The sequence below is a fragment of the Wolffia australiana genome, chromosome 6, assembly GCF_029677425.1.
Source record: "Wolffia australiana isolate 7733 chromosome 6, ASM2967742v1".
In the NCBI taxonomy this organism is placed as follows: Eukaryota; Viridiplantae; Streptophyta; class Magnoliopsida; order Alismatales; family Araceae; genus Wolffia; species Wolffia australiana.
In genome coordinates, this window is record NC_135840.1 from 19,722,788 (window position 1) to 19,738,540 (window position 15,753).

Sequence of the window (15,753 nt, forward strand, 5' to 3'; positions counted from 1 at the left end):
GATTAAATGTACTAAAATATCATAAAATGGAATTTTATGATTCAGACGAAGGACAAGACTAAACCCGTCCCATCCAGAGCCTCTAAAGCCTGACAAGACCAAAATGCATTTATTTACTGGAAAAATACTAAAATTCCATTTTAAGAATTCTTTTTCTCGAATTTTAGAACTCCTATTCTTCTGGACCAGGGACGAGGCCAAACCGGATCCGTCCCGTTCAGACGTTGTCATCCGTCCCGTCCAGTTTTTTCTACTATAATGACTTTTTTCACTGGAAGAATGTCATAAAGCTCATTTTATAATTCCTTTTCTCAAATTTTAGAACTGATATTCTTTTGATGAAGGACGAGACTGAACCCGTCCCGTCCGGGCAGAGTTCTTCATCCGTCCCGTCCCGGGGCAGAAGACGTGCGTGCAGCTTATAATAAATAATAAGAATAAATAGTTATATTTTGGCAGATTATTATTATTATTATAGAGTATTATGATCAGATCTTGTCGGATCCGGGGGGGCGCTTGGGGTCAACGGGGGGGGCGCTGACCTCGCGGCAGGCCCTCTCCAGCTGGGCCAGGAACTCGGCCACGACGGCGAACAGCCTCAGCCCGTCCCCCGACTCTCCGTGGAAGAACTCGCACGTGGCGTTGACCCTTTCGTTGACCCGCCGCTCCTCCGCCGCCACGGCGGCGGCCGCGGCCTCGGCGGAGGCGGCGAATCCCTCGAGCTTACGGTCAAACCCGGACCCGGACTCGGATCCGGACCCGTCGAGGAGGATCTCGCGGGCGCGGGCGGCGGCGCGGGCGAGGGAGAGGACGGAGGCGGAGAGGGCGGCGGGGTCGAGGGGGGCGGCGAGGCGGACGTGGCGGAGGTCGGCGGGGAGGGCGGCGAGGGGGGGGAGGCCGAGAGAGCGACACGTGTCCGGAGGGGGCGGGGGGGCGAGGGGGTGCGCGGTTCGGTGGGCGCGGAGGGCCTCGGAGTGGGCGATTTGGAGGGCGAGGAAGTGGAGGAGGGTGGAGGCGCCGTCGGCGGACTTGACGTCGGCGAGCTTGAGGAGGGTGTCGAGTTTGAAGGCGCGCGCGCCGCCGCGGAAGGTGCCGTCGTTCATGCGGTTGCCGATCTTCACCACCGCTTCCAGAAGCTTCTTGAACAGCCGGCTGCTCTTCAGCTCCTCGCACGCCGCCTGACATGCATCAGAGATAGATATATATATATAGAGAGATGCATGCCAGATGAAAATACATAAATCTGATAGATAAGACAGATGGATATAGATGGATATAGATATAGCGATGGATAGATAGATAGATAGATAGATGGATAGAGAGATGGATAGAAAGATAGATAGATAGATGGATAGAGAGATGGATAGAAAGATAGATAGATAGATGGATAGAGAGATGGATAGAAAGATAGATAGATAGATAGATGGATAGATGGATGGAAGATCGACACGGGGGAGAGATAGATATATAGATAGATAGAGAGAGAGAGATGTGGGGAAGATGGATAGATATATAGATCGATAGATAAAGATGTGGGGGAGAGACAAATATATAGATAGATGATAGATAGAGCGGGGGAGAGATGCGTGTTTGTGTGCGACAATGTGAGAGAAGGACGTGGAGGAAAGAGAGATGCGTGCTCACGTATGACAATGCAAGGTAGAGAGATACACGCTTGATAAACACACATATAAAGATATGTGGATGATTGATGGATACATATATAGAGATGAGTGGGAGAGATAGATATATAGATAGGGAGATGGATAAATGATAGATAGATAGATGATATAGACAGACAGATGGGTGGATAAATATATCAGATGGATGTAAGGATGGATAATAGATTGGCAGATAGAGATGTTTGGAAAAAAAAGTAGGTATACATATATAGAGAGATAGGTAGATAGGTAGATATATGATACAAATAGGGGTTGAGAGAGAGAGACGTGTCTTTGTGTGTGACAGTGAGAGAGAGAGATGATGTGAGAGAGAGGGACATGGAGGAGAGAGATACGTGTGTTTGTGTGTGATGCAGTGATGATCTGAGAGAGAGATATATATGCAAGAGTAAGAAACTCCACAGTTGAGGACAAAGCCTTTTTAAAATGGCATGTAGATTATAGTTCAGGATTGTCCCAGACGCGACGAATTTCGTCCCGTTCGACATCCGGATTCAGTGCAGGGACGAAGAATGGGACGGATTTTTCTAAGTTTTTTAGGGAAATACAGAGGAGAGAGAATGCAATGGGACATAAGTGCAAGGATTTCTGGCGGCGTCAGTTTGGACGCGCGTAAAAATATAGGGACTTCTATGCAAATTGTCACAGCGAGGCCACGTGGCTACATCTCGGATATGTCCAGCGGTTTTTCGTCCAGATTCTTCCATCCATCGTCCGAGACCTCCGGACGGACGGCTTTTTCGTCCCAGGGGACGAACACCGTCTCGTCCAGTAGTCCCCGGGACGAATTTTTGTCCCGAATTTCGTCCATACCCTTGGACCGGACGATTTTTTCGTCGCGGGACGAAAAAATCGTACCGTCCGCGTCCCTGCACTATAATGGAGATTGGCACGGGAGACATGGGTGGTAGTATTAGACACATGAATATAGGGAGAGGGAAATGGATATATGAAAATTGATCTGACCTCTATGGTTTGCAAGTCCTGCCTGATGCTTGATAGCTCATCCTCAAAGGAACTCATGATGAGCATGGCTTCCATTCGTGTGAAGGCGAAGGGTATATCCACCAGAACCTTGAGAAACCGCTCTGCCGGCCCGAGGCAAGAGACCTCGCCATCGTAAACCCGAAGCTTCAGCTCCTCGTCCGCCGTCGGCGCCATTTTTATCAGTGTCTGCAGCAACTCTGACGGCAGCTCATTCCCTGTAACCATGGATTAACATGGTGATTAAGATTAATATTCTAACCATCATAATCAATTAGCCTGATTGTGGTTAAGATTTTAACCATTGTCATTTGAATTAAGATTAATAATTTAACCACAATCATATGAATTACTGATGAGATTTTAGGCATTGTCATAGAAACCAAGATTGATATTTTAAACCTTTATCGTATGGATGAAGATAAAAATCCCAATCATTTTCAAATGATTTAACATTGAGATTTTGAACATTATCGAATGGATTAAATTTAAGATTTTCGCCATTACCAAATGAACTGAATTGAGATTTAAAAACCTTTTTCACATTTTGAAACACTACTATAAGTAAAACTTAAAAAACCATTATCATATGGTTTTAAAACTATTATCATAGGAAGTAAGATTATGACGTTAACCACAGTCGAATGTATTAAGATTAAGATTTCCTTTTTTAAAAAATATAAGATTAAAATTTAAACCATTATTTTATGCAAAAAATAAAGATGCCAATATAAAACTATGACTTAAAGTGTCATCACGGGGGCAAAGATCTAGATTTTTATGAACGTCAAATACATCAATATTAAGGATTTCGGCAGTATCAGATGGATTAATATTAAGTTGTTAACAACTATTTATGTTAAAATAAAAAATAATAAAAATAATAAAAATATTAAAATTTAAAAATTTAAAAATTTAAAAATTTAAAAGAAAAAGGGGAATAAGATCGATTATTACATGGATAAAGACTAAAATTTAAGCCATAAGGATACAAAGAAATTAAAGAGTAACAAAATATTATCATGAGGACCAATATGAACATTGTTGACGGTTATCATATGGATTAAGATTAACATTAGAAATCATTATCACAAAAGGAATCTAGATCAACGATAATATATTCAATTTACCTTCCATTAGGGCTTCACGGATTTCTTCTATGGTGACATTAAGAGCTCGGAGGAGGATTGCGAGGTTCTGGGACTTCTTCTGATCCAGGATCTGGACAAGTTGAGGAGCAGGGTCAGAGGAGGGGGATTTTTTCTCTTCTCCACTCTTTGGCCTGCTAGCAGAGTAGCCGAACATCGTCTCAATCATCTCCTCATTAAACCTGCCCAACATCAGCACAAACAAATTATTCAACACATTTAAAATTCCAAAAAAGAATTCTTCTGGTTTTATACATTTGAAAAGTGTCGTGGGTGTGGGATTAAAAATTCCATTATACTCACTTTTTTTCTTTAAATTATGACTGATCTCATTGATCCAAAAAGTTTTGATTTTCATTTTTTGCCATTATATTAAACGACTTAGGCACATCAAAATTAAAATTTATACCTTTTTCAAAATAAAATGCCGAAAATTCTAGGAATTTCTTTGAATTTCAGAGAACTATATAAATTTCATATCAAAAACATAATAAATAAAAAGTAAGATAATTGACACAAGGATGGACAGTTTTCTTGACATTTTCAGTAAGAAACGGAAGTATTAAGTTCTCGGAATTTCTATTTAATTTCGGAGCAGTTTATAAAAATAGAGAGAAAGTTCACGCAAGGATGGGGAGTTAGTTTTGGCATTTTGAGGTCTGGATGATTTAAAATATTTTCCTTACCGGAAAATGCAGATAATTTTTAACAGATGACCACAGTTGTGTAACTAATGGAAGAAGATTCTGACTAGGATGGGAGTTTTTTTTTCTTTTTTACATTTTCAGCAATTTTGAGTTGTGGATGATTTTAAATGCTTCTCCTAATCAGAAAATGCAGAGAAATTATTCAGAAAAACAGACGATTCAAGTCATTAACTAAAAGATGAAGATTAATGTTCTTACTGGAAGGAACCTGAGCTGATCTGGTGCCACACCATGGTCTGATCAGGCTTGGCAACGACCTTGTCCCAGAAGAAAGGCTTCAATTTTGTCTTTGGACAATCAATGGAGCTTCCTTGAACATCTGGTTTCACAGAGGTCTCTCCCTTTGGGATTGGCAGTGGGCCGGGGCGGTTTTTAGGAGCAATTGGTGGTGGAAGAGGTGGACGTGGCCGTGGCGGCGGCGGCGGCGGCGGCGGCGTCTTTGCCAGAGAAACTTCTGTGGCTGGTCCTGCTGAGAGGTTTTCTGTGCTGGGTTTTGGGGTTGTTGGAACTTCAAAATCTTTAAACAAGTTATCATCTTCTCTTCTTTTCCTGCTCTCTGAGAATTCATTCAGTTCTTGGGACTTCAGCGATGAACCTGCAAGATCAAGATTGAATAAAGAGCTGCGAAAATACTAAAACCCGGCATCATCATCATCATCAAGGTGGTCGCAGAAGAATTATAATGCTGATTACAATTTCACCATCATCATCATCATCAAGATTGTCCCAGAAGAATGACGATGCTGATTACAATTTCACCATCATCATCATCAAGATGAACGCAGAAGAATGACTATGCTGATTACAATTTCGCCATCATCATCATCATCATCAAGATGGTCGCAGAAGAATGACGATGCTGATTACATTTACATCGTCATCTCTTTTCACCAGAATTAGGTTCGTCGTTACTCCTGCGGCGGACAATGACGATGGCCGGTTACTGATGACAATGACGATTTCATCATTGCCATCATGATGATCAACATCGTAAGGTCGCAGATGAATGACGGTTACAATTTCATCATCATCATCATCATCAGAGTTGCACAAGAATGACAATGCCGATTTCAATTTCATCGTCATCTCTTATCAACAGAGTGAAGTTCATTGTTACTCCTGTTGTGGATGATGGCGATGGGGGGTTTCGGATACAATGACGATTTCATCCTCGTCCTCATCATCATCATCCGAAACCCGTCACTGCCCTCGTCCGCAGCAGTAGAGCAAATGACCATTTCTACATCCTCATCATCATCTGAAATCCGTCATCGCCATCGTCCACAACTGTAGAGCCGATGACTGTTTCTTCATCCTCATCATCATCACCATCATCCTCATCATCATCATCAAAATCCGAAACCTATCACTCCCATCGGCCATAGCAGTATAGCCGATGACTAATTCTTCATCCTCATCCCCATCATCATTACCATCAATATGATCCCAGAAGAATGACTACGGCGGTTACAATTTCATAATGATCTCTCATCATCAGAGTGAGGTTAATAGAAGGAGAGTGACGAGAAGCAATGGCAAGGGAAAGTACTCATAATCATCCAAAACCAGTCATTGCCATCGTCCAGCATTAGAGATGATGACGATTCCATCATCAAGATCATCCATATGGTCGCAGACTGATGACGATAACAATTGAAATTTCATAGCAAAAACTAAATTATTAATAGAGGGAAAGGATTGGGAAGCACCTGCTGAGAACTTGCCCAAGCTCAACGCCAGAAGAGGTCTATGATCTCTCCGACTTCCTCCCCTCTTAGGCTTGCACGCATTTATGCAATAACACAAGATTGCAGAGAGAGCGATGGATCCTGCGGCGATAAGAACAACAGAAGCAATCACAGCTTTTTTCCTCTCTCTGCCATGTTTCTTTGGAGATAAAATCATGGCGATATTTTGGGGGCTTTTCAGGGTTTCATCATCTTGCTGGAAGGAATCAATCTGCTCTGGATGATCCGCAAGAGGATCGTCAAACTGGATTGATGTGGATTGAAGATCTGGAGATGGCGCAGGAGAATCAACTGAAATTATATCCAAAGAACTGGGGGCTTTTGCAACAGTTTCAGATTGTTCATCGTTTAATTTCCTCCTTTGAGCAGAAGGCCATATAAGAAGCTGAAGATTTTCAATCCACCGGTTTCTGGAGCTCAAATCTTCTCCGGAAACTTGGAATTTATCCATGAACTTGTCATTCTCTGTGGAGTGATGGCGCAGAGTACCTTGTTTTTTGTAATTTTCTGCAGTGGCGTCTCCAAGATAGAAACCATCCGAAATTTCTGGGCTACAACTGGAACAATGAATCTACGCAGAAGATTTCAAACTAGTGAGAAGAAGGTTTTATTCATAGTGAGGGAAAATGAAATTTCTGATGATAAACAAATTGATGCAGAGCAAATCGATTGGGTATACGAGGTTTAAATGCAGAAAAACTGTTCTATCAGACAAGAAATAAATGAAAAGGCAAGGTTTGTTAACTGATGATCAAGCAAAATGATCAGCGACAGTTGAAATAGTTGGAGAAAAATTAAAATTTTCAAGAAGAAAGAGCCGAAATTCCGACGAACCATGACCCGGCGCCAATCCCTCGTTGTTCGCGAGGCGGATCCCCCGAAGATTATAGAGGCAAAGCACGAAATTACGAGGAGTATAGGTGTTCCTCTGAAACAGCTCGTCCCCCTCTTCATGGCCGCTATTGTCTCTCGTTCTCATATCACAGAATCGCGTCGTTCTATTTCCTTTCCTCCCAGTCTCGTCAGCTCAAACGAAGCTCGATTCAACGCTGTCAACCTGTTCCACCCGGTTGCACCTTCCTGATCCTCCGCAAACCAAAACTGCTTCGATAATCGTTGGAATTCAAAATTATCCGATTCAAGAATATTAACCGGAGCTTCCAAATCTATAAATCATCAGATTCACGAATCTTGATCGGAACTTCCACATCTACAATCATCCGATTAACGGAGATAGATCGGAGCTTCCAATTATATGATCATACGATTCTCGGAGGTTGATCAAAGCTTCCAATTCTAAAATCATGCGAATACCGGATGTTGATCGGAGCTCCAATTATATAATCATGCGATTCTCGGAGGTTGATCGGAGTTTCCAATTCGATAATCATTCGATTCTCCAAGGTTGATCAAAGCTTCCAATTCTAAAATCATGCGAATACCGGATGTTGATCGGAGCTCCAATTATATAATCATGCGATTCTCGGAGGTTGATCGGAGTTTCCAATTCGATAATCATTCGATTCTCCAAGGTTGATCAAAGCTTCCAATTCTATAACCATACGATTCTCGGAGGTTGATCGGAACTTCTAATTCTATAATCATACGATTCTCGGAGGTTGATCGGAACTTCTAATTCTATAATCATACGATTCTCGGAGGTTGATCGGAACTTCTAATTCTAAAATCATACGATTCTCGGAGGTTGATCGGAGATTCCGATTCAAGAATCATACGATTCTCGAAGCTTGATCGGAGCTTCCAATTCTATAAGCATACGACTGATGAAGATAGATCTGAGCTTCCAAATCCACGATCATCAAATTCAGGAAGATAGATCTGAGCTTCGAAATCTGCGATCATCCGATTCAACATGATAGATTGAAGCTTCCAAATTTCGGATTCGTTGCTCGAGAATTGAGGCGGAGATTGGTGGAGGATCTCATCCCGGCGTCGCTTCCTCCGCGCATTCTTCGGCTTCCTCCAGAGGCGGGAGAAGATTGTGGGTCCCCCTCCTTGCCATTTCAAAATATTACTCTCCCGACACTATATTTCGAAAGTTAATTTAATTCGCTTAATTTCCATTAATACATGCCACGTCAGCCCATCTCTTTGACAGAAGGATATTTCCACGTGGCATATCTTTCCGAAAATGTGGGGCATTCTTCCACTTCCAGTTTCTAAATATCTGTATTCTATCAAAAATGCCACGTCAGCCCATAAATTGACAGCAGGATATTTCCACCTGGCATGTGTTGCCGAGAAGGTTGGCCTTTCTTCACTTTCTAATCTATACTACTACATGTGCGCTTCTGGCCTCTGATTGGCTGACAAAATAGTGCGAAAGAAGAGAGAGAGAGAGATCGAGAAACGGTTGAGAAACGGTTAAGTGCTGAATCCTGAAAAATATTAGCGACAGAAGTTTCAAGCATTAATAGTTCTTAATCCTGAAAAATAGTCGTCGTCAATTCTATGCCTGTCTCACATAAGCGACAGAAGTTTCAAGCATTCAGCACTTAATCCCTTTGCATCGTTCTCCCAGAACATGGGATTATCCCGGATTATTAATTAGCTGAGAATTCTTAATTAGCTAATTGCCAATAGCCCTCAGGCTTTTTACAAAGGATTATCCCCGATCAAGGTATTATCCGGTGAAATAATGAAGACAAACAACATACCTGGCCCAGCTTAATATAGGTTGCCCCCATGCGTTCGAACAATTTCCGTAGTAAACCGGCGAGATTAGTCGAAACATTTCATTCGGTAACGTATTGGAGGCAACACCATAACATTGTTTTAGCCGAGAGAAAAATTCATTCTCAGAAGTATTCTCAGCAGGAGATAAGGATTACTGTTTGATCTTGTTAGCCTCTCCGAATTGGAAATGTTCAAGGTGGATAGAGGCATCAGCGACACAAGTTTTATCGAAGTCATAAAATCCGATCACAGGGTGAAACACTTGCCCACGCACCCGATTCAATTGTTTACCCTAACTTACAGATTCAATCAGCTCGGGCAAGTTTCAGATTATTATGTGATAAAATATATGCGTTCTCTATTCTCTGCCAAGTCGCTGGAGGATCATGGAAACCTTCAGTGATGATATCAAGCTTATCATCCATCTATCATTCGAGTTACTTTTTTCCGATTAAAAAATCTTCGCCTTTGGAATTTCCTGAGAAATTTTTAATTTGCGAATCAAGACATTGTTCTTTCTCGGACGACTAAAGTACAACCCCAACGCTGGGTGGAATAACCCAACTATTTCTATCAATTTAGATGTAGAGCAAACTATTTATCGATATGCAAGACTATCCCGTTTCTGATAATTCATTTTGTGCGATAATCAGAGAGATTTTGGCATTCGAAGACCCGTAAAGTAACCTCACGACGGAGGAGTGAGAGAGCAGAGAGATAGTGAGAGAGAAGAGAGAGAGGCCGAGAAACGGTTAAGAACGGTTTCATCGTCGACAGCTTCAGAACGTTTTCGATCGAATAAGTCCTATATTGTCGAGAGTTGCTTCGAGATTCTCTCAAATTTCGATCTCTTCGTCAATCAATTTCGATCTCTTCATCAATCAATTTCTATCGATCGGCAGACCGATCTCGAATTTGAGAAGTCCTATTTTTTATTTCGATCGAGAAGTCCTATTTCGTCGACAGATACTTCGAGCAAAAGGTGAACATTCATCCTATGTCCTGTTTTGATAGAGAAGTCCTATTTGGATCAATTTTTTTTTATCTTTTCATCAAAGATGAATAGATCGAGAAAAATTATGATCGATGGACATCAAAGTTCTCCATCGACCAGAATCTTTTCATCAAATGCAAATTCTGATTGGGAGCCTGAGATCTCAGTCTCCCGATCTCAGTCAATTTTGAGATTCTCTCAAATTCGATCTCTTTGTCAATCAATTTCGATCTCTTCATCAGTCAATTTCGATCGATTGATTGATGAAATTTAGATTTGATGTCAGACGGACTGAGATCGGGAGATTGACTCAGATCAGAATCTCAATCTCGAAATTGACTGAAATTGATGAAACTGTCGACGTTTCATCAATCAATTTCGAAATTTGATCAACCAACTTTGAAATTTCGATCTTGATCTCATATGATATCGATCTCAGAGTCATATGATTTCGGAATAGGACATATGATCTTGATCATCCCCGATTCTCCGAAAGAATTATTTAACTCAAAATCCAGCAATCTCCGAATCACTATATATTTTTCTGATCTAGGCTGCCGTTTCTTCAAATTCTTCCACTTGAATCTATTTTTGGCGGCCGATTCTTCGAATTCTTTCAATTGAATCTATTTTCGACGAAAGAATTCGAAGCATCGGCAGCCGATTCTTCTAATTCTTTCAATTGAATCTATTATCGAATTCAATTATTTTCAAAGAAAGAAATCATCATCTGCCGCTCGAAGAAGCGAGCGGAACCAGGGTTCTTCCTTTGAATTTCCTTTGAAGCGCCACGTCCGGTAAACATCGGCCAATCGCAGTTTTCTTCGGCTTTGTTCGCTGCGATCTGTCCTCTTGCGGGGCCGCCAAGACGCTGCATGGATCTTGATATTTAAATATCAAGATCCTCTCTGGCCCCACTTTCCTCCGCCAACGGCCAAGGAAACCACAAGTGAGAAACATTCGCCAAATCAAGACACAAACTACACTTGATACAAAACGTAATATTATAGTCTACTTAATTTCGAATTATTTTTCTTACTGTGGCAGCGGGATAATTCTCTTGGGGGATCTGAATTACAGAATTTCGCTGGCGGCGGCGGAGGCTAGAAGCTTGGATGCAAAGAAGGAATGGGCGACATTGTCACATAGGGACCAGGTGAGGTCTGCTCTGTCACCCGGCATGTAATCCAAACAAAAGAGCCTTCGATTTTTTCCTTCTACGTCGCCCGTCTACGAGCTTCAGATCTGTGTAGTTCGTCTGAGTGGCTGAAGATGGGATTTTTTCTTATCTCCCAGAATGAGATCGGCCCTGCTTTCTCTCTCTTCTCTCTCCACCCGAAGCGAGCATTGCGAGCGGGCCCCACTAGTTATCACTATTGTATTAAATTTGCCATCTCAGCTCATCATTTTGACAGCTGGGATATTCCACGTGGCATGTTCTAAATATTACTATTTCATTATTATTCAGCCAATAGTATATTTCAAAGGTTAATTTAATGAGCATAGTTTGCATTAAAAAATGCCACGTCGGGACCATCATTTTGACAGCAGGGATATTTGTAAGTACTATTCTCTCAATACCATATGTCTAAAGTTGATTTTGAAGGGGGAGAGGGAGAGTTTAGATTATAATAAGATGGGAAACTGGAGACGAGTGAAATGAAATAAGGTAGAAAGTACAATTGAAAGGGATAAAGAGAATTTGGTGGGAAAATAATGGGAATAAAGAAGACTAAAGAGAGTGTGAAAAATTTTAATAGGGAAATTTAGAAAGACAAAAAGAAGGGGGGAAAGAGAGAGAAATATGCTTAAGGATATAGAATAAGAGGGGCAAAATAACCTCTTTTTGGGAGCCCTCCTTTGAAGCTGGAAGAAGTATTTTTTCAACTATCTTCTTGAGAGCCTTAGGAGACAGCTGATTCTGTCATACACACATCTTACATTATTCTACTGATTCAATCATATATTGCATTATTATTGTTGGGTTTTGTCGCACTAGATGATCTGCAATCAGATTTGTACACAGGAAGAAATAGAAATTGAATCTGACTTTTAAAATTAAAACTCGAACTCTCAATGATTGAATCACCTTTGTGGAGAGTTTAAGCTGTTGGGTTATGGTGCCTTGGTTAAATCATAGAAAACTTGTTTTTCTATGAAGCAGAAGAGATTAATCTATTCATAATAGATCGATGAAATTAGCTCATCATATGTACCTTTTGGAGAACTTGTTCCACCATAGACTTGCTCACTTTAAGATCGTTCCTGAAGCTGTTCACATACCCGGCCGGCCTCTACTAGTATCTACACGATCATGTTGCTCATGGATCTCCACTTCTTATTCTCAAACTCTTTTTTAAAATCTTGAAGATCTTCTCACCATGAAGACTATCTCCTTTGATTGAGTGAATAAGCGCATCAAATGGAGAAAGGAGAGATGAAACCCAGCTCTAGCTGGTTTGGGTACCTAAAATAGGTGCCCCTTCTCCTATTTATATTTAATGTGTTTTTCTCAAAAACACATTAAATATAAATTCACCAATGCCCCTATGATATTATGTGTGTGACCCTCTAGGTCGTGTATCATTCTACTTAATATCTTTAGTAGCCCAATAACAATTATTAGTCAACCTTACTAATTAACTATATCAACATATAGATGAATTAACTAAGGATCAATTTAACCTAATTGATAGGTTAAATTTACAGAGTAGTGTTTTAATTCTCTCATGGAACCTTTACCGTTATCGGTTACCGTATATGTATGATCCATCACCTGCGCGAGACTCTCGAACGACTTAGGGTATGGTTTATCGTTAAACCCTAATCCATCATTTGATTAGTACTGATGCGTAACAAAGATCTTTGGAGAACGCCTTCTCCAATATCCGCCCTACCCTGGCCAAGGATTTTCTATATCATCTTCCTTGAGTCAATCTCCTCCTATATCACGGGTGAATGATCTCGTATTGACCACTCAATTCTGTGAGCTTCTTACTACATCTAAGCTATGACTTGTTTGAATGCCTTGGTTAGAGACTCTTAAGTTGTAGTCAAGATATAATTGTCCATCCACGAGATATCCCTAGAGTCTCAGGCCAATGGATCACTTGTACAATTGTGACATGAATCAACCTAATTGACGTGTAGGCATAATACTATTCCTGGATTCTTCAGATCAATTCAGCGAACTCTTTCTCCAAAGAGCACCCACTATCTAGCCTTAGTGTCACCACACTAATAGACACAAGATCAACTATACTTATCTTATAAGTAGGATCATGCAGTGTTATTCTACCTCGATAATTTGATGTGCTTCTCGATTATTCATTAAATATAAATATTTAGAATACATGTTTAAAAACTAGAGATCATTTTATTCTGATATCATCATAATTTACTAGGTCATTGCATGTATTAATGGACTTCATTGTAAACATTACACTGAAATAATAATGAACATAATATTTTATTCAATAAACTTAAAGAAAATATAGTGGTTTGATTCGGCTTGACGGCCACATACTATCCGCCATAATCCACTACCATTTGGTTCCTTAAAGAACTCATATATTGTGCTACGAATGTAGGAAACACTTGACATATAATTTTCTACAAGCGTCGCCATTCCCTTGTCATTTCTTGAGGAAATGCATGCCTTTCCTTCGTATTCTATTAGATTTCCATGTCAATCAGTTACAACGTTAGTATTTTCAACGGACAAGGGGGAGATTTGGGAAGAAAACAAAGGCACTGTGGTGATGAAGGCTGTGGAAAGTAACTCAAAACAATCCGCAATAGAAGACTTAAACAGAATTGTAATAGGAACGACAAAACCATGAAACAAATTACCTAAACACAGAACATGTCTGTGATTCCCTTGATCCTCAAACAAGTCGCGAGAATCACTCCTGCATGGAGCTTTTAGAAGTATACACGTGGTCCTCCGACATGTCAAATCTCTTCCTTCATATTGATGAGCTCCGTTCAACCTCCGTCGTCGTCATTATGTTGTTCTGATCGCATCAGGCATAGAGAAGAGCCATGGGGACAAGGGAGAAGAAGAGAAGGCCCCTAAACAATTATGGCTTATGTGAATTTTGTTCGTGGCCTTTCCATATTGATTATAAGTGGGTATTTTTCATAAAACTCCCAAATTAAGTATATATTTCCTCGTCCAAAAGAACATTTGCATGTGACCCTCTAGAAGTCTAAGCAAAAACTCCAGCAGCTCAAAAATCTTTATTGGTCTTCCAAATTAATTAACTACGTTATCGTAAAGTTTAGTTAATGTTAGATCAATTTAACCCAATCGATAGGTTAAGTCTCCAACACGTGGGCCGCCAAGCTACACCTTGTGCTCTAGAATATACAACGGAGTGTTATTGACTCACTCACGGAACCTGTTCATCATTAGTTATCGTGTACATATAGTCCCTCGTTCACTTTGCTTATTGTGTACGTATAGTCCCTCACCCATGGCCTGCCAGGTCAACCTTGCAACTTGTTATGCTAAGTTGATGAACATTAATATCTCTGGACAAAATAAAACACCCCATTGCATTATATATTCTTACTAAATTCTTACTTCATTAGAGTAAATACAAAAAATGTAATCAATGGAAAAATTACAAGGGCTTGGGGGAAAATCATCAATGATACATGAATCGGTTACCTGCATAATATTTTTTATAGACTTCTCTTAAAATAATATAAAATGGCAAACAATATGTTTGTATGAGTAACACAGAGATGTATAAATAAATGACAACATGTATTATTACAATTGATCAAATCCATAAAATCATAATAATGAGATAAATGCATAGTTTGAGTAACATGGAGAGTGTATATTATCATGTTCCAAGGGTTTTCAATATATTTGTTCTAGTTTGTACATCATTTTAGTTATTGTTATTTGTGTCAGAATTCCATGCCATAAAGAACAAAATATTTGAGCAGAAGTGATAAACATATTTATATTTAACTAGTTTCAATGTTAGTTTGAAATTGATGGAAACGTTTTATAGGTATTAATTCAACGCTGTGCTTCCTTAAGTTAGAGTCTTTGGACCTAGTTTTCAAGAACTAAGATACATTCACTAGCATATTATTTTGGAATAAGCCAAATGTGTGATCATGCCGAGATAAACTCAATTTATCTACACACATCAATTTTATTAAGGTAACAATATATTATCATTAATTTATTTGACTGAAGACCAATTAAGTATTGAGATAAAATGTATTGCAGACTTGTTGGAACTTAATTTTCAAGAATCAAGCTAATTTACGACAATATGATTTTGGAATAAGTTGAATGTGTGATCATGTCAACATAAAAACAATCTATCTACTTACATTCATTTTATGAAGGTAACATTATCTTATCATCCATTTATTGAAGTGAGGACCGATTTACTCTTGAGATAAAAATGTATGTCATTCATCAAACTCACAATCTTTTCACAGATCTTTGGGGTTGTACATTATTGGAGTAAAAATATTTATCTACGTCCTTGAACCTGTGCTCAATTGATTGCTGAGAGATTCTTAGGGTTTCCTTTGAGCAAAGAGTGGGTGTTGGACTTAGCGTTCACCTGATCAATATCTGATACTGGATAACCGATACCCGATATCTGGAAGAAATCAGGATAAATTAAGATGTGTATCAGGACAGATGTCGTATGGGTAAGGACGGTGGCGGATGACTGTACCAGATATCATTAAAGACACAGAGATAATTCCCCCACAAATAGAATTATGTACAGTATCCATCCCAAAAGCGTCATC

The 15,753-nt window shown here is 39.9% G+C and overlaps 1 protein-coding gene across 1 annotated transcript; it reads right to left on the reverse strand.

The window, feature by feature from the left end:
* Positions 1–403: 403 nt before the first annotated feature.
* LOC144704881 (formin-like protein 5) lies at positions 404–8,631 on the reverse strand. The gene is made up of 6 exons (XM_078577451.1): positions 7,104–8,631; positions 6,231–6,840; positions 4,720–5,116; positions 3,797–3,996; positions 2,649–2,884; positions 404–1,178 (listed from the first exon to the last, which is right to left on the reverse strand). The coding sequence occupies exons 1-6, from the start codon at positions 7,221–7,223 to the stop codon at positions 489–491; spliced, it is 2,253 nt and encodes a 750-aa protein (XP_078433577.1). The 5' UTR covers positions 7,224–8,631; the 3' UTR covers positions 404–488.
* Between the last annotated feature and the right edge of the window lie 7,122 nt (positions 8,632–15,753).

Bases quoted from the DNA above. Each gene is read 5' to 3' on its own strand.
- LOC144704881 (XM_078577451.1), bottom strand. From the start codon at position 7,223: ATGAAGAGGGGGACGAGCTGTTTCAGAGGAACACCTATACTCCTCGTA. The intron at 6,841-7,103 runs GTTCGTCGGAAT...TCTTCTGCGTAG, and splicing joins GGGATTGGCGCCGGGTCATG to ATTCATTGTTCCAGTTGTAG. The intron at 2,885-3,796 runs GTAAATTGAATA...CCATGGTTACAG, and splicing joins CCGTGAAGCCCTAATGGAAG to GGAATGAGCTGCCGTCAGAG.